Here is a 21,393-nt window from a genome sequence, read left to right as displayed (position 1 = left end):
TCCCACAAAAAGTCAAGTCACCTGATGGATTGGCTTGGTTATTTCCTTATATTCTCTTTATCCGATAGAGTATAAAATCAAATCATAAATTTTTGTTCGGGCGGGGCCTTAGTAATACGAAAAAAAACGGCTCTTAACAATTAAATCAACTGGCTATCAATATACAGCGCTATATAAGAAATATATATAATCTATATATATGAATGTGGATAATGAAACATAAATTAGTAACTCCTTCTGGGATATTTTTGTGAATGTTGTGTGAGCAGGTTGTGCTACTCCGTCTCAACTTACAGCGAAAATAAATACTTTAATAATAACGATCCCTGGGGCACACCTACATCAGTGGCCCAAGGTTGCAGGTTGCATGGATTACAGACTACAAATGATGATATTTAAATTCATTTAAAAACTTGATCTTTTTCTACAAATAATTAGGGATAACTAGGTATAACTAGGGAGCTTAAAAAGCTGAGAGATTTACTCCCGTGATTGCCAACGAGCGCGGATTTAGGTGTACATATTAACATTAGGATGAAGATGGAATCAGGTTCCGTGAAGGTGCGAGAGTATCGACTCGATGTCCTCGATCTCCACGCTGTGGTTCTGGTTCTGGTTCTGGTTCTGCGGCTCCTTCTGCTGCGCCGAGTTATCCGGGGTTTCCTCGCTGACACCTCCACTGCTGCTGTTCGTTGTTATCGGTGCTGAATTGCTATTTGGATAATATATTGGTATTACTATATTGAGGCTTACTACCATACCACATCTATTATTTGACAATCTATTATACAAATATATAGTACTAAGAGTACCATAGGTGTCATGGAATTCGAATACCTCCAAGGCACAGGGGTTACTTACATGGTAGCCACCTCCAGATCGTCTTCATCCTGCGGATCACTCTTGGATGGAGGCTTCTCCGCCAGCGGCGTGGACGTGGCTGAGGGCTTTGCTCCAGCAGCAGCCGCAGCCGCAGTCACCTCCGCTTCCGCTCCACTTGCACTTGCTCCCATTGCAGTTGCTCCACTATTGCTGGTCAGGCGGCGTATCCGCTTCTTGGGTATATTGCGTATTACGCTGGCCAGTTGCGGGCTCAGATTTATCATCTTGGGACTGGCGATGCGCATCGTATGCACTTGCTCGTCATCGGTCATCATGCGCATCTGGTAGTTCTTAAAAAAGCTCGACGGCTGACGCATCATCGGATTGCTGGACTTGGGTCCGTTGTCCGCATAGGAGAAGTTGAAGGTACAACGCTCCTGGCTGCTGCTCAGGCATATGTCCTGCTCGTAATCGCTGTCCTCGGGCTCTACGGGTTCGGTTTGAGGGGGTGGGTTCTGCTCAATTTCTTGTACCGTCGGCGGTGGGTTTGGCGGCTTTTGGTCTGGTGAAGCCTGGGTGGATTCCGCTTCCGCCACCATGGGCAATGCTGGTCCGGCGGTTGTCGAAGAGGGTGGCCTGGCTTCGGCACGCTTCTTTACCGGCTTTTTGGTGGTGGCTTTGGCGTTGGGCTTCGCTGTATCTCCGCCACTGGGCTTAAGGCCCTCTTCCGGAGCAGGGGCTAAGTAATAAAAGCAATCAATTAGTTAAAATATATTTCTTAGGTATTTTAAGTACTCACTTTTATTGTCGATTAGTCGCGACGATCGGCGCATACAAATCTTGGGAGGCTCTGCGTTCGCGTTCCTCTTGGGACGTCCACGTTTTCCCGGCGCCGGTTGTGCCGCAATCTCGACTGCTGCACGAGTGGCTTTGGGTTTGATGACAGCCGTTGATGGCTCCTGCTTCTTGGCTGAAAGATTGAGGGCGATGAGCAGGGCGGGATCCAGTTTGCTGGTGGGTGGATCGGCTGGCGGATCTTTGGGTGCCACAACTGGCGGGTCGGGAGCCTCTGTGGACGCTGTGACTTTCTGAATAGGTTCGATCAGCTTTCTGGCCGCTTTAGTTTTGAGTGGCTCCACGTGCTCCCGCTTCTTCGGGGACTTCTGGATGCTGGGATTGGCCAACTTGGCAGTTTCGCGCATGGCAGTGAGCTTCTTGGCGGCAGTCTTTTTGCTTTGGGACCTGGCTGGTTGGGCCTGCTCCTTGAACTTGGCCATAACGCGTTGGCGCTTCTCGTCGAGCTGCTGGCGTTGGTGTTCCTGGAGGATTGCAGAGAGCGCTGGTGGAGCGGGCAAAGGATCTGCTGCATCTGGCGGAGGTGGTGGAGGGGCAGCAGCTGGCGGAGGTGGTGGAGGAGCAGCAGCTGGCGGAGCTTCGGGAAGTGGCGGTAGCTTAACAGCTGCACTTAATCGTGCGGCCATGGGTTCAGGAGGTTTGGGAAAGGTTCGCGATTCGCCACTGGTATCCGCCTCCTGGGCCTGCTCCTTGCTCGGTGTGAGCCAATTTCGGATGGGATAGCGAACCTCGCCATCCTGGCTTACTAGTTGACCTGGCTGACTGTCAATAGCGAGCATGGGCAGCACTGCATCCTCCGAGCCGGCTGCCTTTAGCCACTCCTCGTCCTCCGTGCTGCTTATATTCGATAGGTTGTCAATGTTGAGCAACACCTCCTCATCCTTGGAGCACTTCTCACCATCGACATCCTCGCCCTCTGCCTCCTCCTTATCGCTATACGCCTTTCCGCTGTGAGAACTTTGTGATGAAGAGGAACTAGACGATGAACTACTGGATGAACTCGAGCTCGAGCTGGAGGAGGACGAAGAACTGGTCGCCGAAGAGCTAGAATTGCTGGATCCCTCGATGATGGCCTCGGGCAGACCGGGCAGCAGCTTGTAGTGCGGAAGTTGCTGCTGATCTGAAGAAAACGAGCCGGCTGCAGCGGACTCCGCACTGTCCACCGCCTCACTGCCAAAGGAACGAACACGTCGTAGGACGTTGGGCTCCAGGGACAGGACAACGGGTTGCTTCACAACCTCTGGTGTTTTCTCCGAAACCTTTTCCTTTTGCACAGCCTCGATCTCTGTTTCCTGAGCGTGCTCTTCTTCCGGCTTCTCTGGTCTTTTAGGTGTCTGTTTGTTGTTCTCAGGATGCTCCTCCTCCTTCCCCTGATTACGACTTTCCTTCCTTCGACCTGCTGATTGTTCCTTCTCCTTCACAGGACGGTCTTTATTTTGCAAGAGCTCTTCCTCAGTTGCCTCGCTTTTTTTCCTCTCCTTAGAACGATCCTGTGGCTGTTTTTTCTCCTGGATATCTTCCCATTGCTGTATTGCGCACTGCGCATTTGCATCCGTGTGCTCCGCCTCGTCCGGACGATAGTAGGAGCTGCCTGAAGAGTACTCAGTCTTGGCAGCGCTACCCACGGGAGTACCCGGCATCTGGCCAAAGGGTGTCAAGCGGAATCCGGGGGTAATGGCGCTTAACTGGGGCGTATCCATAATACTTTTGGTATCCGAGCCAAACAGAAAGCTGCTGCTGGGCAACTTGCCATATGGCGTGTCCAGCGGTAGAATAGCCATCCCTGGAGTGGGTGGGATGGCGGCGGACTCGGAGCCACCTGCTTCCTTCGATGTTGTGTCTTCTTGTGCTGCACCACTGGCTTCCGGTCCTTTAGGAGATGCCTTAAAAGGCGTATCCAGCAACATGGCCATGTTGACGCGCACCAGTTCGTCCGCATATGCCGTCGCCTGCTCAATATCCTTTTTCTTATTCTTTGCCTCGACCTCCACTTGGGTTTCGTCTATGGTTTCATCTATGGTTTCGTCTACGGTTTCCTCTTTGGTCTCCAAAATCTTCTTCTTTTTCAGAGTCTTGGATTTCTGCGGAGTGATGATCTTGATGTTGATCTTCTCTGTGGAATCGCCAACGCTGCGCACTGCTTTTTTGACCTGGTTCTTGGACTCCACCTTAGCCCTGGCCATGGAGGCTTTTCGTGCTTTTGAGGAAGCTGATGTGGGCGTGTCTTTCTTCTTTGGACGCCTCGCACGACCGGTGGTCTTCACCTCCTCGCGCTTGGAGTTGATCTCACGCAGCCGATTCTCTAGGTCAGAGTTGGAGCCATGCAACTGGCGCTGCCAGGCGGCCATGTCGTTCTCGGTAACTGCTTCTCTAGCGGAGGAGCCTACCTCTGGCTTTCTCTCCACTTTCTGCTGCTCCTGGAGATTTTCTTTGCTGGCCTCGGCGCTGTCATCGTGAGCGGAAGAAGATGCGCTGCAGGCGGAGTTGTTTCTGGGCACCGCCTTCTCCTGGTTCTTTTCCGGCTTGGATTCCGTTTCCGCCTGGGAGATTATCCGTTTGCACGCCTTGACCGCCGCCTGGCGTTTCTGTTTTCTTTTTGGCGTGGCTGTCATCGGCAGTGCCGGAGCTGATGTGGGTGCAGCTGGAGGATTGGCCCTGATCACCGTCTGGTTGCTGCACTCCTCCATGGCAAACAATGGCGGCACACCGCCCAGTCCCTCGTTCGAGCTTAAATCGCAGGCTGCCTGGATGATCTCCACATGGTTGATAATAGGCTTCTCTTTGGCTTTGGCCAGCAAACCAGGTCGCCTAGTGGAGAGCGGCGTATTGGGGTGCAGGACGCCACCAGAAGGAACCTTAGGGGAGAAAGTTAAAGTTCGTACATGCGAGGTTCTCTTTCGAGGAGTGGATAAGCTACGGAAGGCCTTTACATTGATTATCCCCGCCGTGGAGGGCGTCACTCTCTCCATGACCTGTCGGGAAGAGTCCAGGGAAGCGGGTGGCAGCTTTCGCTGCTCCTCTTCCAGTTGCTCCTCCGGCTGTTCTTTTGATCCCGCCCCCTTTAACGTCTTATCCTCCTCTTTTGTCAACTGCACGGGTGGTTCTAAGCTAGGAGGCGGTGGTTGTTTCTGAGCACTGTTGATGATAATGGAATTGGGGGGCAGCTGATTGGCTGACAGTGTTATCGGCTCAGGCAGGGAGATCTCTATGTGAGAGTCATCCATGTTGGCGAAGGCATCCGGGCCCAATTGCTGGGCCACCCATTCGTTGTTCACCAGGAATGGAAGGTGCGACAGCAATCCGCCGTTGGAGAGGTACATGGGGAATGTCAGCTGCCCGGTGGTGGCGTCCACACACACCTGACCGGCAGACGCCGCATCTACATCGGAGAGCATGGACGCCGGATCCGCAAAGTTCAGATTGAGGCCGTCGCTGGTGAAGCTCACATTGGACGTGTCCATGCCGGCCACCATTTTTTGGACACTCTCGTTGGAGTTCAGTACAATCAGCTTGGAGATGGAGAAGTTGGGGTCCGCATTGGTGCCAGCGGTGGCGGCCACAGCGGTACGAATGATGAGCGGCGTTTGCGGTGGCACAGGATCTACGGGCTGTTCTGCCCGAGGCACTTGCTCTTCGGCAGTGGGAATGACAGCAGCCGACACACCAGGAGTTTCCTCATTTGGGACATGCTCATCACCAACCACCACCTCCTGGATGATGCGATCGAATGAGGGATCCTTCTCGGTGGCCTCCAGTATGTTTTTTACCAGACCGTCCAGCATAGCGTCACAGCTTATTGTTGGATTGGTCACGGTCACCGTCTGTAGCGCCACATTTATATTCTTCACCAGAGTCGCCTGGAAGTCCTGGTTCTTAATTATCGCACTAGCCAGTTCCTAGAAAGGACGAATTTTGGGTAAATAATGATTTTTCTAACTTAAATGAGGCATCCCAGGTTGGTATACAAGTATTGAAATGTTTTCCTACTTACCGGCATGCTTTGCGGCGTAAGCACGAGAGGATCGGCCTCAGCATGACCCTGACGCGGAGTGGAATTGTTGCGCGGCCCAGGACCATTCACCGGAGGCAGCTCCTCTTCCTCCAAGTCCTCGGTGGCCGTGGTGCTCTCATCTTCTTCCTCCAGCTCCGCCTCCTGGCCCTCATGGCTGACCAGGAAGCTCTGCTTGATCTTATCGCGACTTACGCTGCAGTAGAAGTGCGGCGGCAGCAGACGAGGCCGCTTGCTGAACGAGGGCGAGGACAGGCTGTTCACGGGCGACTGGTTGCGTCTGGGGAAGAGTGCAAAGTGGACAATGTAAATTCTGATGCACTGCCGGAGGGGAAAATCCATAATTACAAGCGCCTCCTTTTGCGATGAGACTGCGATATGCTGGGCTCGCCAGGAGTGCTACTCCCATTGGTGCAGCTGCTCTTTTCGCCAGTGGCTATCAGTTCGCTGACCCGTTCGGACAGCTTCAGTTGCTGCAGCTGCAGGCGCGACTCCAGGGGCAACTTCTGAACGGCACCGGCCACTGAAACGGAGGAGATTCGGTCAGGTTATGGAGAACTGGGCCGCAGAAGCAGAAGGTCTCACCCAATCCCGTGATCTTGACATGCTCGCAGATGATGTCCTCCAGGCCGCCGTTGAGAAAGTTGTGGGTCTGCAGGCCCTGTTTGAGGGCCAAGAACTCGTGGTGCAGGTGGGGCGATGTGCGGCACAGGGTGTGGGCCGCCCTTTTCAGATTCTGGTTGACCAGGTAGCCTGGAAAGAGCAAGCATTAATTTCCTGCTGCACGGCAAGGCAGGGGATCTCCAGGGAAATCCCAAGCGAAACGAAACGAAACTCACCCAGGACCAAGCGCGCCACATCCGAGTGCAGGACAATCGACTCCATGGCTGGACTTCCCGACTCAGCGGAGCATCACCATCCACAAGCGTCGCGCGTCCTCGTTTTTCACCTTTCCTATTTCTCCGCTTTCGATTCGGTTTGCGAGTTAATAGCGCAATTTGAACGCCCGATATTGCACTGGAGCAGGGATCGGCACTCACTATTCACTCGGATTCGGATGGGGGCTTTTTTTCGAGAGCATAAACACACTCGTCCGCTTATTTGCCTACTATTTTCGTTTTGTTGTTGCCGATTGTAGTAGGGCACTGTACAACCGACATAGGTTAGCATCTGTGTTTTTTTTGCCGCCCGCCAAAACAACGCAACAGGGTTGCCACCGCGCCGGATCATCGATATTTTTCCATTCTTCTGGCTTGCTTATCGAGTCCTGTACAGTTAGTAGAGAAATAAAGGAAATATATCCTTATATCCTGGCTTAAACAAATATATAGGCAAAAACTCCCCCATAGAAGAACAGCTCTTGTCATGTTCATGCCCTATGTGTATCCTTTAAACCATTTAACCCAAACAAACGATGTACAATCATGTATACAACAAATTAAAATCTACATATGACTTCCTTAACAAGAATTTTCTCTTACTCGAATCAAATTCTCTGGGAGCGTAAAGCGATCTAAATTCATAGAATCCTGTCTAATCACATTGTAACTCGAACCTATTGGTTTTAATTATTATCGCGACTTTAGTTTAATTAATCCAATTTCTTCTGGATATTATTTGCGCGTTAAGTTTATTTATTAGTATTTATTTTTATGAATACGCATCTTTTGGCTTTTGGCATCTTTTGGCTTTATGTTTGAAAATTACAGAAATAGTTGGTTCGAGTTCTTAAGATTCCGACGAAATTTCGAGAAATTATGATATTAAATGGTACATATGTACATACTTACAAACATATACCGTCTTAGTTTATCTCGCACAAATCTTAAAATAAAAACATTTTAATATTTTATGTTAATATGTTATCAACAAGATCTGAAAAACAATCATAAATATATCAAAGCCGATATTTGCAAGCCAAACAACTATCGATATGTCATGTTGATACCTGACCTATCTGGAATTTACAGCTACGGAGCGTTGCCAGATGGCGGATAAGGCAAAAACCAATTGTAATAAGTAATTTCTGAGTTAGTGTTTTACCGGCGTCAAATGGCTGCCAAAAGCACCGAGAAGGAGAAGGGCGAGGGCCAGGAGCCCACCACCCCGGCAGAGAAACCAGATCCGGCCGCATCCACTGATCCCACCGAGCAAAAGGCCAAGGAGCCGGCGACGCAGGACACAACGCCGACCAAAAAGGATGGAGGCCGCAAGAGGAAGCGCCACTTGTTCAACTCCATTCGCGGCCAAATGGAGTTCTATTTCGGTGACGCCAACTTGAGCAAGGATCGCTTCCTGCGCCGCTATGTGGAACAGGATCCATGTGAGTAATGAGTAACTAGGTTGCTTCCACAGCCCATACAGTGCTTACATTTGGGTCACCTTTAGATGTACCATTGGAGATCTTTCTGACATTCAACAAGATCAAGACGCTCACCCAGGATGTGCAGCAGATAGCCAAGGCGTTGAGCAACTCCCAGCTTTTGGAATTGGACGAGACCAAGCTAAAGGTGAAGCGCAGGACCAAGCTCCCGGATCAGCGCGATGTCAACGATAAAACCCTGTATGTAGAGGCTCTGCCCGCCAATGCCACCCATGATTGGCTTAAGGAGGTGTTCAGCCGCTACGGACCGGTAGCCTACGTCTCCTTGCCCCACTATCCGGGCACCAAGAAGATCAAGGAGTTCGCCTTTATCGAATTCGAGAAGAGCGGCTCCGTGGAGAAGGCAGTAAAGGCTTTTGCCCAGGTTCAAGGCGTTCTGTCCGTGGAAACCGATCCTGGCGAACTGGCCAGCGTGCGCTCATTCCAGCAACAACAGCAGCTGCAGCAGAAAGCCGATCAGCCGCAGGAGGAGGCCGATCAAGTGGCACCGCCTAAGCGAAGCCTAAAAAGAGAGGCTGGCGACAAGGATCGCGATGAAGGACAAGATGTAAAACGTGTCAAGCTAGATGAAGACCAGCCCAGCGAGATCTCCACGGCGGAGGAAACATGCAGCGAAACGGATGCGGAGGCCACGGCAGAGGCTTCAGAACAGGAGGGAAAGGCAGAGCCAACCGAGATCGATGGAGCTGCCAGGAAGCGTCGTCGCAAGCGGAAGAAGAAGACCATTGTAGACAAGCCAAACATTGAGCCCAGTGCTCTGGAGCTCAAGGTGCTGCCCAAGACTAGTTGGAGCAGCCTGCGCAACAAGTACTTAAATCTGCAGCGTCGCCTGGTCAGCGAGGCCAAGAGCAAGCTGTGGCGGGAAAATCACCCGCAAAATCAGCAGCACCATCAACACCAACAGCACCACCAGAACCTTTCTAAGCCATCACAACTGCCCGAAGCGGCCAATGAGGAGGAAACCGGAGGCGAGGTGCCAAGCGATGGCGGCGAAGCTGCAGCCGATGCAGTTCCAGTACCGGCCAAGCGCCGCAAGGCGGTGCACAAGATGAATATGAACTTCTACGGCGCCGGCGGCGTAGAATCCACAAAATCCGAAGAGCCTTCGCAGGAACGCACACCCCTCTTCAAATACGAGCCCGGACTGATTGTGGAGTGCTCTCTTCTGGAGCCCTGCACCAATGTGAAAGAGTTCAAGGCTGACATGCGCCAGTATCCAGATATTAAGTATGTGGACATCAAGGAGGGGGATCAGGTGGCCCAACTGCGTATGGCCACTCCTTCCGCCGCCGAGGAACTGTTGCGCCAGGTCAACTGTGCCGAGAGGCAGCTAAAGGTGCTGTCTGGTCAGCAGGAGACGCTCTATTGGCGCAAAATCGAGCAGGATCGCGAGGCGAAACTCTCGAAAAAGGTGCGGGTTCAGCAGAAGCGCGGTCGCGAGAAGGTCTCCAAACTGCTGGCCAAGCACATCAAGTTCGATGAAGGTGATGATGAAGTACAGGCGGCCGCCATGGAATGAGCCAACGATCCGTTGGGGTGAGTCTACAAGCTGTACGGTTTCAGAAAACAATCTGAATCTTAAACATAAGCAAAGAAGCACAGAAGACTAGCAGTAGTACATTTAATGATAGAAGAAAATGTCTGTGAAAGAATTTAATTTTAAAAACTGCCAGGAAATATGAATCAATAAATCTACTGATTTAAAGGAACCACCATTATTTATTTAAGATGTTTCCACATTGTTTTAGTAAACATAGACGTAAGATCTTTCAGGAATAAGAAAGAGATGACAGTAAGCCTATGATCTTTTTTTTTTTTTATTTGTACGATCAAAAATTCTATAAAGTATATTTTCAAATGTACTAGTTCAAAAAATCAAAAAAAAAAATATAAGGAGTATATAACTAGGATAAATTTTCTAATTTTGTATGTACAATCTTACAGTATACAATGGTTAAGTAAGCTTTCGTATTTATGTACATGATAATGGAAACATTTAGCTTATGATCTATATTTTTGGCCTAATCTCCCTACAGTTTTTAAGCCCCAGCCCCTGTAACCCCAACTTAGATATAAAGCGAGCCATCCGCTGGCCCCAGGTAATGCATCGAGATGAGCAGGACATCGATGATGGTCCAGACGCCCAGGCCTCCGAAGCTGAACAGCTTGCCAATCCCCTCTTGCCAGTGGCCCAAGTAGAATCGATCGGCGCCAAAGCCGCCCAAAGTGAGGCTGATCAGCAGGGCGGTGCTCCAGCGATAGCCCTGCGTCCAGTTGCAGCGCAGGTTGCGGGTGAAGGAACGATTGCCCAGACAGAGCACGTCCTGGTGCACGGTGCAGTTGGTGCGGAAGGGTTTGTCCGACGCCGAGTTGCAGCTGGAGCGCTGGCCGCAGCTCTGTTGCCACAGCTCCGTTTGGTAGCAGTAGCGGCAGTTCATCTGCCGCTGGAAGCTCCGCTCGCCCTGGCACTGGACATTGTTGATCACCTCGCAGGTGACGTTCAGGTCCCGGCCGTAGAGGCAGCCGTGATTGTAGTTGCACCGGATGCAGGGAAACTGCAGGCGATCGCAGGGCGTGTCCTTGTCGTACGGGCAGAGCATGTTGTTGTTGCTGTTCCCATTGCTAATGGTGCCGCTGCTGTAGGCGGTGATGTTGTCCAGGAGTCCGCCTGTTGCTCCTCCTCCGCCGCCTCCACCTCCACCTCCTCCGTTTTTGGCAGCCGCGCTGGACACTACTGGTGGCACATACACCTCGTTCTCATTTGCATTTCCGTTGCCATTGCCATTGCTCGCGTTGCTGTTGTCCTTGTGATCGCCTTTTGCGTCCGACAAGTCCATTTGGTTGCCCCCGCTGGCCGTCTCGCTGTTCCTGATCCCCGTCAGCACAAAGATCATGATCAGGACAATGGCCGATCGCCTGTTGATCACAATGCACTGGCGCTGGAGCCTCATTTTGGGCAGATAAAGCGGATAGCAAGCCGGAAATGTTATTGTTTTTTTTCGACGGGTGTGGGTGTTCTAGTGGCACTGTAGGACCGTCCACGCGTGGCACGAAAATACCAACCGGGAATTAATATTTGTAAAGGATCAAGACTGAAGAATCCGCGAGCCTAACCGAAATGGCACTTGTGTCCTTTGCATATATAATAATTTATTGGCTATTCTACATATAAGATGTTTTTTTCGTTTATTTTATAATAACAAAATGTTACCAATAATTTATTGAGATTTATCATAAAAACATTTAGCAAAAACTGTGTTTTTATAATGCCAACAATTAGTTGAAAACTACTTCTTTAGAGTGATCATTAGAAACTGTAGGCCTTCAGCTCATCAGATATAATTTGTTTGCTTCAGTTTTGCTTAAAATCAATTGTACATATTTTACTGTTAGTTGTTTTTAGATTTTGGTGTTTTACATTTTCCAAACCTTTTTTTTTTAACAAATAGGAGATCTTTATATTTTAAATGAGATTTAATTTTATTAAACAATTTATTTTGGTAGTTTAAAAAATCGATTTCGGCCTGCGATATATCGATATTACCGATTTCCCAAGACATCGATGGCATCGCTGTTGCTCCACCTCTAGCATCTGCAAAAGAAAAAAAACCAAAAAGTCGGCAAATTTTTTTGCAGCCGCAGTTTTTGCAAAACTAGTACAGACTTCTCGTTCGTTATTGGTGTTAGAAACTAACTCCAAATCGAGTGTGCAAAAAAGGGGAAAAAGGTGCAAATTCACAAGCGGCTGGAGAAGAAAACGGAACTATTGCATTGGGCCTCCGCCTCTACCCCCCTCGCCGACGCCCCTCGCCCCCTCCAATCCCCCTCTGCGGACGCCGCTGTTCGTCGTCGTGCGCTTCGTTGTTGTTGTTGTTTTACTTGGACAGCTCCATAAATTGTGTTTTCTTTTTAATATTGTTTTTGTTATTGTTGTAATCTATAACTTATCGGTTGGCACGACGGAATCGTGCGAATATATAGCCGCAATGTCGAAGAACAAGCTAAACCTGGTGCTGCCGCCGGTAAATACGGAGGCAACTGTTGCCGCGGCCACAGTGGCGCCGACGCCGCCGTTCAAAACCCCCTCGGGCACAGAGTAAATATGATACATATTACATCCCCTAATAGATTACTGGTTTTTTGGCCACCCATGTAGCCCCCGTCCGTTCCTTACCTCCCTCCCTCCCTCCACCGATCGATCCCTTCTTATTTTTTTGTTTATCACTTGGGAGTACTGTTAGGAGTCTGTGTCAGGTGGCTAATTTTTAACGGTCAATTGATTGATTCGAGGAAATTCAATCCGCCCAGGAAGAAGAAGAGGAGCAGAAGCGAGAGAAAGCTCTCTTTGGGTTTGCTGGTGTGGGTGGTAGCTCTTGGACGTGACGCACACACTCACCTACACAGTGCAGACAATGGAGGGCAAAAGCATAGGTACACCGCGGATAAAATGGAACGACCCTATGGTCGTTCTGAAAAAATCAAGGTCGAAATAAAGTACATTTTCTTTGAGCTCAAAAATTCTCATCTCATTTCAATCTTGCCCCCCTGTGATCCAATAGAGAGCCAATAAATAATGTTGTCTGAATGTTGCAACCATTCTACATAATAAATTTAAATTTGTTTTAAGAAGAAAATTGATACCATTCAGACAGAAAAAAACTTGTGGAATCATATGGCATCCATTTAGAGCTGTGAAACTCTTTACTTTTGAACGAAATCAAAGTTTCCTTTATGTGTATATATATGTATATGTATTACTATTTATCAAGTCAATATTAGTCATGATTGTCAATGTCAAGGAATTATTTATTTTCCGGGTTGATTATAGAGATATAAAGTAAGCAATTAAAAAACAATCTCTAAGATTTCAATAGTTTTGCCTAAAAAGTTATTTGCACTCAGCACCGAAATGTAGGCAATGATTTTTTACAGGCAAGGCTTTAACCAGTCTTTGTAATATTAGAGAAATAAAGCCCTTCCCTTGATCCCATCCCCCACTTTTGAATCCCCTCCCAATGCCTGCACATTACACATTTTCGTTTTGGTTCGCAAAAATTCATTAAGAGGTTAAATTAAAGCACACACAGTTTGCTGGGGAAGCCGAAGACGAGCATCGATGCGCTGACGGAGACGCTGGAGGGCTTGAAGATGGACGACACGGAACGCAAGCGGATCAAGGTGTTCCTCAGCCAGAAGGAGAAGATCGGCGAGCTGTCGGACGAGGATCTGGAGAAGCTGGGCGAACTGGGATCCGGAAATGGCGGCGTGGTGATGAAGGTTCGCCACACGCACACACACCTGATCATGGCCAGGAAACTGATCCATTTGGAGGTGAAGCCGGCGATCAAGAAACAGATCCTGCGCGAACTGAAGGTCCTGCACGAATGCAATTTCCCGCACATCGTTGGATTCTACGGCGCCTTCTACAGCGACGGAGAGATCAGCATCTGTATGGAGTACATGGACGGCGGTTCGCTGGATCTGATCCTCAAGCGGGCTGGTCGAATACCGGAGTCCATTCTCGGTCGGATCACGCTGGCAGTGCTCAAGGGGCTTAGCTACCTGCGCGACAAGCATGCCATCATCCACCGAGACGTGAAGCCGAGCAATATACTCGTCAACAGCAGCGGCGAGATCAAGATCTGTGATTTCGGCGTCTCTGGCCAACTGATCGACTCGATGGCCAACTCCTTCGTGGGCACCCGCAGCTATATGTCGGTAAGTGGTCGGAGAGCTTATAAAAATATGTATGGGTTTCCTAAAATAACGTATAACCTATGCTAGAGATAGCTACAATTGATCAACTAGAGATTGAGATTTAGTAGAATTCTGAGGGAGAATTTTTTAAAAATGCGCGTGGTATTGGAGTGCATGTGCATAAGAAAAGCCAAGCATTCAGTTGTATATGCATGGTTGGCAAACTATAAAACATTTATATTCCTCACTTGCTAATGGCTCCTTTGTTTCAGCCGGAGCGACTGCAGGGCACTCACTACTCGGTACAGTCGGACATCTGGTCGCTGGGCCTGTCGCTGGTGGAGATGGCCATCGGCATGTACCCCATCCCGCCGCCGAACACCGCGACCCTGGAGTCGATATTCGCGGACAACGCGGAGGAGGGCGGTCAGCCGACGGACGAGCCGAGGGCAATGGCCATCTTCGAGCTGCTGGACTACATAGTGAACGAACCGCCGCCGAAGCTGGAGCACAAGATCTTCTCCACAGAGTTCAAGGACTTTGTCGACATCTGCCTGAAGAAGCAGCCCGACGAGCGGGCCGATCTCAAGACCCTGCTGGTATATATCATTAGTCCCCAGCGGTACGTCGCAATTTCTGCATATACGTAAGCTTTTCCTTTTGCTCTTTTGCAGAGTCACCCGTGGATACGCAAGGCGGAAGTGGAGGAGGTGGATATATCCGGCTGGGTGTGCAAGACAATGGATCTGCCTCCGTCGACGCCAAAGCGGAATACGTCGCCCAACTAGATGCAGATGCAGCTGCAGCTGCATTCAGGCCCCCGATCTTCTATCCCCTCCCATATCCGCATTTGCTCTTTGTTCAACGTCGCGTTGACGCCGGGCGAAACAACTGAACTATTATTATTATTATTATTAAAACGAAAATAAAGAAATCGAAGTCATACCATGTAAGACGAGTGACTCTTGTTATATGGTTGGGTAGGTTATATTTTATGAAGATGAAAATCTTTAAATTTAAAAGTATACAGATATACATTCTTAGATTTTGGTAATTGCATGCTTTTTAAATTAAGAAAGTATTCCCATACGATAAATTATGTGTTTTTAAATTTTTTTTGAAAATGTTTTGTACTTTACGTACACAAAATCAAGGAAAACATTTAGAAAACGCATCGTCAACTTTATTTTTCAATGTAAAGCTTTGTATTTAATCCTCACATTTATAAATGTAAAAAAAATTGTATCGTGAATACTAATAGATTCAGGGTTCATGTTTCAAGGTATTGAAAGTACGTGTTTTCTAGTTTTCATATTTAGCTTCTATCATTAAGCTTTGTAACTATAACACATTCCAAATTTCTAAAAATCAAAACGAAAGTTAAAATATATATTTTTTGGGGAACTCCCTTTTAAATAAAATACTGATGGTATTTTCCTGTATGTTTAAGTATATTTTCGTGAGCAGCAGTACGGTCACACTCAGGGTGCCTAGAGTTGAGCACAACAGCTGTGCAATTTGTATATAAACACATAAACTAAACACACACACACGCACAGTAGGCAGCAGGCAGTTTGATAAGCGATTTACAGTTACAGATCCAGCACGCAATTCAATTCCCGGCCAATTGAGACCATTAAAAGAGCGCGGAGCGAAGGCGACACCAGTACCAGCACCAGCACCAGCACACAGACAGGCAGACAGAGAGGCACGGCAACAAGACGCAGCGTTCTTTGTTGCAAATTGCCGTTGGCCCCCCATTCCGCGCCTTCCAACGCCCCCTTCCACTGGCCCACCGATCCACGATCCGCCAGCCAGTAGCTTCCAGCCAGTGCTCCGATGCAGACGTCTCGCTGAGGAGGCAACAAATCGCTGGACTGGAAAGGAGCACAGCACAGCCACAGCCACAGCACAACCATGTCGGCGGTCAACCAGAAGGAGAGTCCCAGCCGGGACTCGACGGCCTCCACATCCGGCCACATCTCGATGCTGGCGGACAACACCCTGGAGTCGCTCTCGCGGGACTACAGCCTGGGCAGCCTGAACTCGGCGGGCAGCCAGGACGAGTTCTTCCGGTGCCGCGACCATGCGGACAACATCCTCAAACGGATGCAGCTCTACGTGGATAGCCAGCAGCTCTGCGATGTGGTTCTCATCGCCGGGATCGATGGCAAGAGGTGAGTGTGGTTGATCCTTTATCATTCCTGTGGTATTTGTCACTAGAATTCGCGGATTACCCATTCCCATTCCAAGTCCTTTTGGGCTGGCATCGCTGGAAAGCAAGCAGTAGGGATCGTGTGGAAGTGGAACTCCTATTCCCGACTGACCATTCCCATTCCCTTTCCACGGAGACAAAGGAATGGAATATGGCAATTCGAATTGGAAAGTTCATTAGCAATTCTCTCCCGCTTCCTCTTTACCCCATCACCATCACCATTCCCATTCCCATGCCCACCTCCCCCTGCCCCAGCTGACCTTCACTTGGGTTCTTTGTCTGCTCTCTTTGCTGCGCTGTCCCCAACGCAATTTCAACAGTAAACACTCACACGCACTCACATGGTGCACAGTGGTGGGCAAGACTATAGCACTGCGCAGATCTAGATCCAGGAAATGCAGCTGCGGTCAAAATATTAGCACCCGCGAAACCATCGACAATACAGCTGCCTTAAAGCCATGTTTAAGAAATCCGGTTTCCCTTTCGAATGTTTTACTGTTTGCACAAATGTTTTCATGGTAAAAATAATCGGATACATCAATTATATCCCCTTACAGACGGTATAATATCATTTTGGAATCAATATATTTTCCAGATAGTTCTTTGATTATTTATTGGTTGCAAATGCCCATCGAAAGTTATGTTGATACGATACGATACGATGTAACTTAAGCTTTAAAGTAATCAAAGCACTCTTATTGCAAAAGTTACTTGTAACTATAATGGTTTATTTACCAGACAACGTTTGTTATTGAATGGGTTTTAATTACATTATTGTTTATGACAGTCATTTGCAATTTGTTTTGCTTATCGAAAGATATGCAGATAAGCAGACTTAATTGTTTATCACAAGATTCGTAGTAATGTCAGCACTGGATAAACTAATTAGAAAGTTTATTGAACTCGAAAAAACTGCCATTCTCTTATAAAAATATAGAAATTTTGAACTTTTTCGATTAATAATTATCTAGTAAAAACCTTGAGTTGCAAAGTTGTGATATTCCTTTTCGACCTTTGCTGTGGCGTGAACCTTGCCGCAACAGTGCAGAAAAAGAGAGAGAGAGCAGAAGAGATTCCGATCCCGATCCCGACTTCGAGCTTCAAAGAGAGGATCCCCATCCCCATCTCCATCTTTATTTGGTTTTTTTCTCCCCGAACAATGGCAATGCAACGCAACAGAGAGAAAATATCCGTCTCAAGAAACAAAGACGAAGACAGAGAGCATGAAAAGATATAGATATAACGATTTGCGATCCGAGTGCAGTTGCAGCTTTATTTGATTTCTTCACCCGCTCGCTGCACTCAACCGGTTTTGGATCGTGAAAACCTGTCGATCTGTGCCATGGTAAACAAAGGGAAAAGAACCCACCGTCCTACAGTTGCGGTCGCAATAATAGTAGGACAGTGCTCACTCTATGCAGTGAACTAATAAGTGCGGAAAGTAACAGAATAACATTAACATATTAAAACCATGTCAAAGCATCATTTATTCTTATTTTAACTAACATATATGGAGTTAATATTTTTTTTACCCCTATGAGAGTTCACATAATCTGAAATTTGTATATTTTTCAAAACATTTCTCCAAAATAATTTTGTAGTTCAATTTTTATAAAATACCAAGATCCGCATTTCCCAACTACGTATAGAGGCTTAACCACAAAGTAAATTAGCACCCTAAGAACCAGAAGATCGTTCATAAATGCATACAATTGATGAATATTGGACAATAGTCGAGCCCAAGATGCTAGTTATTAATAAGTCCATAAATATCTTTCAAAATTACTTAAAAATTTATTAAACCGATTCCAAACATGCAGAGTCCCCGCCCACCGCCTGGTGCTATCGGCCTCGAGCGCCTACTTCTCGGCCATGTTCACGGGATCGCTGCGCGAGACCAAAGAGCAGGAGGTGACCCTCGGCGAGGTCCATGGGGATGCACTGCATCTGCTCGTGCAGTACTGCTACACCGGCTTCATCGAGATGCGCGAGGACACCGTGGAGACGCTGCTGGCCACCGCCTGCCTGCTGCAGCTGACCGCCGTGGTCACCGCGTGCTGCAACTTCCTGGCCCGCCAGCTCCATCCATCCAACTGCCTCGGGTTCGCCTTCTTCGCGGAGCAGCAGAGCTGCACCACGCTGCTGCGTCTGGCGCAGGCCTACACCTGCCAGTACTTCATGCAGGTGTGCCAGAACCAGGAGTTCTTCCAGCTGAACGCCGACCAGCTGGGCAAGCTGCTGTGCAGCGATGATCTCAATGTGCCCTCCGAGCAGGATGTCTTCCACAGTCTAATGTCGTGGGTGCGCCACGATTCCACTGCCCGTGAGCAGCACATCCCCGAGCTGTTGGCCCTGGTGAGACTGCCCCTGCTCCAGCCAGCGTTCATCATGGACCACGTGGAGAACGTGTGCAATGCCAACGAGTGCCAGCAGCTGGTGATGGAGGCCTTTAAGTGGCACCTGATGCCCGAACGACGATCCCGTATCGCCACCGAGCGGACTACGCCGCGCAAATCCACAGTGGGCCGTCTGCTGGCCGTCGGCGGAATGGATGCCCATAAGGGCGCCATCAGCATCGAGAGCTATTGCCCGCGATTGGACAAGTGGACACCGTGGAAGCACATGACCGGCCGTCGCCTCCAGTTCGGCGCCGCCGTCATGGAGGACAAGCTGATCCTCGTGGGCGGCCGCGACGGGCTGAAGACCCTGAACACCGTGGAGAGTTTGGACCTGAATACGATGGCTTGGGCGCCGCTCAATGCCATGGCCACGCCCCGCCATGGACTGGGCGTGGCGCTGCTGGAGGGACCACTCTATGCGGTGGGAGGTCACGACGGCTGGAGTTACCTGAACACCGTGGAGAGGTGAGAGGGGGTCAGGATTGAGTAAGCATGCAAAAGTGAACGTTAAAATCCTTTCCAGATGGGACCCCTTTGCCCGCACTTGGAGCTATGTGGCGCCCATGTCCTCGATGCGCTCCACCGCCGGCGTGGCTGTCCTGGGCGGTCGACTGTATGCGGTGGGCGGACGGGACGGTTCCGTCTGCCATCGCTCCATCGAGTGCTACGATCCGCACACCAACAAATGGAGTCTCCTGGCGCCGATGAACAGACGACGCGGCGGCGTGGGTGTAAGTATGGCGGCAGCTCTTTGGTGATCTTTCGTAGTAACTCCTTTGACCACCAGGTGACGGTGGCCAATGGTTTCCTCTACGCCTTGGGTGGCCACGATTGTCCAGCTAGCAATCCGATGGTCTGTCGCACGGAGACAGTGGAACGCTATGATCCAGCCACCGATACCTGGACACTGGTGAGCAGGGCTCCATCTCCATCTCCGATTCTGATTCAATTCTAATCCTTCTAATCCCTCAGATCTGCTCGCTGGCCCTGGGCCGGGATGCGATTGGCTGTGCCCTGCTCGGCGATCGCCTGATCGTCGTCGGCGGCTACGATGGCAATCATGCGCTGAAGAGCGTGGAGGAGTACGACCCGGTGCGGAATGGATGGAACGAACTGGCGCCCATGGGCTTCGCCAGGGCCGGCGCCTGTGTGGTGGCCATTCCCAATGTCATACCGCCGGCGGCCCAACAGCCGCCGCCCAGTGCTACAGTTTAGTCTAAACCCACTCCACTTTCGGTTGCAGTGTAGGCTCGTTGAATGCATCGCTAGTGGGTACGGTTTACGGGTATGGGCTTGTATTTCGGGTTAATAGGAAACTTTCTAGGAACTAGTTGCATTTAATATCCAGCCAAATTTGCACTTCATTAGCTCAAACTTGAGTTAACTAGACATTTCTGATAAAGAAATATGATTCCTTTACCTATAAAATATAGTATAACAATATTTTGGTTCAAAATGATGGGAGATCTACCATAAAAACCATTCCATAAATTTGTAGCTTACTCATAGATATTTTTTTCCTCAAAAATGCAAGTGCATTATAAAAAACACATTTCCTGTACAAGACTCATGATTTTAGACTTCAAATATCATTCCACAATTGCAAAATTATACAATAATTACTTCCTTTGAGTAACCAGAGAATATATCTAAATTGTTTTCATAGTATATTTAAAGCACTCCTAGATTTTAGAAAGGTTAGATCGAAATTCGATTTTTGAGTAGCTGCACCTGAGCCTGAAAGCGATGCACTTAGCGAAAACACACTGCACCCAGTTCTATAGTAGTTGTTGTTACTGTTGCCGTGAGCTGCTCGTGGTTGTTGCTCGTGTTCCCTAACCCGGAAAGTTTGAAAATGCAGCTCACCTTCGCCTCGCTCTCGTCTGTGTTCTGACATGATTCCCTGTGGTATGGCATACACCCAGAATTCACCAACTTCCCGCACACCCAGCACACCCTGTACTTCCTGTAAACCCCCCACTTTTCGGCTGCTATCTAAAAATAAGTGAACTAAAACTAAAATAATAGTAATAACAAAGACCCGGAGAAATCTCATAGGTTCTAAGAAGTGCATGTTGCGAGGCTTCCAATCCTAAAATCGATCCCTAGTTGTAATTAACCAACGTATTTTACACGATCTTCTAGATTTTAAACATCCTCCATCCCTCTCACTCCCATGGTGTCGTACGCTTCACACAATGCATGCCATCTCGCTCGCACCGGTGACGGGCCCACATTCCATATATTATATCGTATATATGTATTCTAGATAAGACTGCGCCAAGCCAAAATTTCCAAACAAAATTGCTCATTTTTGCATGTGAAGTGTGCGAAACCATTAAAAAACGAAAACAATCAAAAAAGACAGCTGCAATTGCTTAGTTTTAGTTAGTAAATACGTATGTATTCCATGGAATGATTAAATTTCGACCTCTGCATCGTCATTTTGTACCGATATTACTTAGTAAATCTAGATGTGTGTGTGCGTACATCGAGCATTTATTTCTAATTGTTTATTATGTTTTTATTTCTTTCTTTTCCCCTTTCCCTTCGATTGCATTTAAAAAAAAAGAAAAAGAAGAAGTGGAAGCCAGTGAGATTGGATCCAATCTGCTATAATAGGCGTCCCAGATCTGTCGAGTTTGTCGACTACTATAACATGTAAATGCAAGACAGACAAGACAACAAACAAAGCAAACTATAAACTTTAAACTATAAACATTTAAGCCAAGCTACAAAAACACAAGAAAACGTAAAAAAAATAAAAAAGAATCCAAATATTACGTATTATTTTATATTTACACATATATATATTTTTACACAAAACATACACTGCATAAATGTATACACTGAATATGTATTTTTTGTAATAAAAGCGAAAATAAAACAGTTATTTCTCTGCAGATGCAAGTTTGAACATCGAAAATTATACGTTTTTTGATTTAGACAATTATCAATGGGTGTTATTAAAGAAGGGGTCAAAAAAAAAGTTGTTTAATGGTTGATTCAAATT

The 21,393-nt window shown here is 48.2% G+C and overlaps 5 protein-coding genes across 7 annotated transcripts; 3 read left to right on the top strand and 2 right to left on the bottom strand.

Moving 5' to 3' along the window:
- Positions 1-29: 29 nt before the first annotated feature.
- On the bottom strand, positions 30-6,877 carry mxc (multi sex combs). 2 transcript variants are annotated; one of them, XM_070997448.1, is made up of 8 exons: positions 6,526-6,877; positions 6,272-6,439; positions 6,035-6,209; positions 5,669-5,966; positions 4,608-5,573; positions 1,622-4,532; positions 862-1,561; positions 30-712 (listed from the first exon to the last, which is right to left on the bottom strand). In XM_070997448.1, exons 1-8 carry the CDS (start codon positions 6,569-6,571, stop codon positions 547-549), a joined length of 5,430 nt encoding a protein of 1,809 aa, XP_070853549.1. In that variant the 5' UTR covers positions 6,572-6,877; the 3' UTR covers positions 30-546. The 2 variants fall into 2 exon arrangements, with proteins under 2 accessions (XP_070853549.1, XP_016937158.2); XM_017081669.4 differs by having other exon boundaries at positions 1,622-5,573; positions 6,526-6,876.
- A 781-nt stretch (positions 6,878-7,658) lies between these two features.
- Larp7 (La related protein 7) lies at positions 7,659-9,778 on the top strand. The gene is made up of 2 exons (XM_017081235.4): positions 7,659-8,009; positions 8,075-9,778. The coding sequence occupies exons 1-2, from the start codon at positions 7,739-7,741 to the stop codon at positions 9,586-9,588; spliced, it is 1,785 nt and encodes a 594-aa protein (XP_016936724.2). The 5' UTR covers positions 7,659-7,738; the 3' UTR covers positions 9,589-9,778.
- amx (TM2 domain-containing protein 3 almondex) lies at positions 9,769-11,125 on the bottom strand. The gene has a single exon (XM_017081270.4). It carries the CDS (start codon positions 11,018-11,020, stop codon positions 10,136-10,138), a length of 885 nt encoding a protein of 294 aa, XP_016936759.1. The 5' UTR covers positions 11,021-11,125; the 3' UTR covers positions 9,769-10,135.
- Positions 11,126-11,655: 530 nt separating this feature from the next.
- Dsor1 (mitogen-activated protein kinase kinase 1) lies at positions 11,656-14,719 on the top strand. Of its 2 annotated transcripts, none has more exons than XM_017081223.4 (4): positions 11,656-12,165; positions 13,157-13,787; positions 14,039-14,365; positions 14,441-14,719. In XM_017081223.4, the coding sequence occupies exons 1-4, from the start codon at positions 12,056-12,058 to the stop codon at positions 14,552-14,554; spliced, it is 1,182 nt and encodes a 393-aa protein (XP_016936712.1). In that variant the 5' UTR covers positions 11,656-12,055; the 3' UTR covers positions 14,555-14,719. The 2 variants fall into 2 exon arrangements, with proteins under 2 accessions (XP_016936712.1, XP_016936711.1); XM_017081222.4 differs by having other exon boundaries at positions 11,657-12,165; positions 13,148-13,787.
- A 561-nt stretch (positions 14,720-15,280) lies between these two features.
- Positions 15,281-21,306, top strand: LOC108015339 (kelch-like protein 5). Its single transcript, XM_017081745.4, has 6 exons — positions 15,281-15,943; positions 17,802-18,845; positions 18,904-19,111; positions 19,168-19,290; positions 19,353-19,589; positions 20,953-21,306. The coding sequence occupies exons 1-6, from the start codon at positions 15,684-15,686 to the stop codon at positions 21,043-21,045; spliced, it is 1,965 nt and encodes a 654-aa protein (XP_016937234.1). The 5' UTR covers positions 15,281-15,683; the 3' UTR covers positions 21,046-21,306.
- Positions 21,307-21,393: the final 87 nt, after the last annotated feature.

The sequence above is a fragment of the Drosophila suzukii genome, chromosome X (assembly GCF_043229965.1).
Source record: "Drosophila suzukii chromosome X, CBGP_Dsuzu_IsoJpt1.0, whole genome shotgun sequence".
Lineage (NCBI taxonomy): Eukaryota > Metazoa > Arthropoda > Insecta > Diptera > Drosophilidae > Drosophila > Drosophila suzukii.
The sequence above is the reverse complement of the archived record's forward strand: the minus strand, read 5'-3'. Positions and strand labels throughout refer to the sequence as shown.

Coding starts and splice junctions, on each gene's coding strand:
- mxc (XM_017081669.4), bottom strand. CDS start 6,571: ATGGAGTCGATTGTCCTGCACTCGGATGTGGCGCGCTTGGTCCTGG. Junction 5,967..6,034: donor CATCGCAAAAGGAGGCGCTT/GTAATTATGGAT, acceptor ACTCTTCCCCAG/ACGCAACCAGTCGCCCGTGA. Junction 1,562..1,621: donor GCGACTAATCGACAATAAAA/GTGAGTACTTAA, acceptor TTTATTACTTAG/CCCCTGCTCCGGAAGAGGGC.
- Larp7 (XM_017081235.4), top strand. CDS start 7,739: ATGGCTGCCAAAAGCACCGAGAAGGAGAAGGGCGAGGGCCAGGAGCCC. Junction 8,010..8,074: donor CTATGTGGAACAGGATCCAT/GTGAGTAATGAG, acceptor GGTCACCTTTAG/ATGTACCATTGGAGATCTTT.
- amx (XM_017081270.4), bottom strand. CDS start 11,020: ATGAGGCTCCAGCGCCAGTGCATTGTGATCAACAGGCGATCGGCCATT.
- Dsor1 (XM_017081222.4), top strand. CDS start 12,056: ATGTCGAAGAACAAGCTAAACCTGGTGCTGCCGCCGGTAAATACGGAG. Junction 12,166..13,147: donor AAAACCCCCTCGGGCACAGA/GTAAATATGATA, acceptor GTTAAATTAAAG/CACACACAGTTTGCTGGGGA. Junction 14,366..14,440: donor CCGATCTCAAGACCCTGCTG/GTATATATCATT, acceptor GCTCTTTTGCAG/AGTCACCCGTGGATACGCAA.
- LOC108015339 (XM_017081745.4), top strand. CDS start 15,684: ATGTCGGCGGTCAACCAGAAGGAGAGTCCCAGCCGGGACTCGACGGCC. Junction 18,846..18,903: donor TACCTGAACACCGTGGAGAG/GTGAGAGGGGGT, acceptor AATCCTTTCCAG/ATGGGACCCCTTTGCCCGCA. Junction 19,590..20,952: donor AGCCGCCGCCCAGTGCTACA/GTTTAGTCTAAA, acceptor TTAAAAAAAAAG/AAAAAGAAGAAGTGGAAGCC.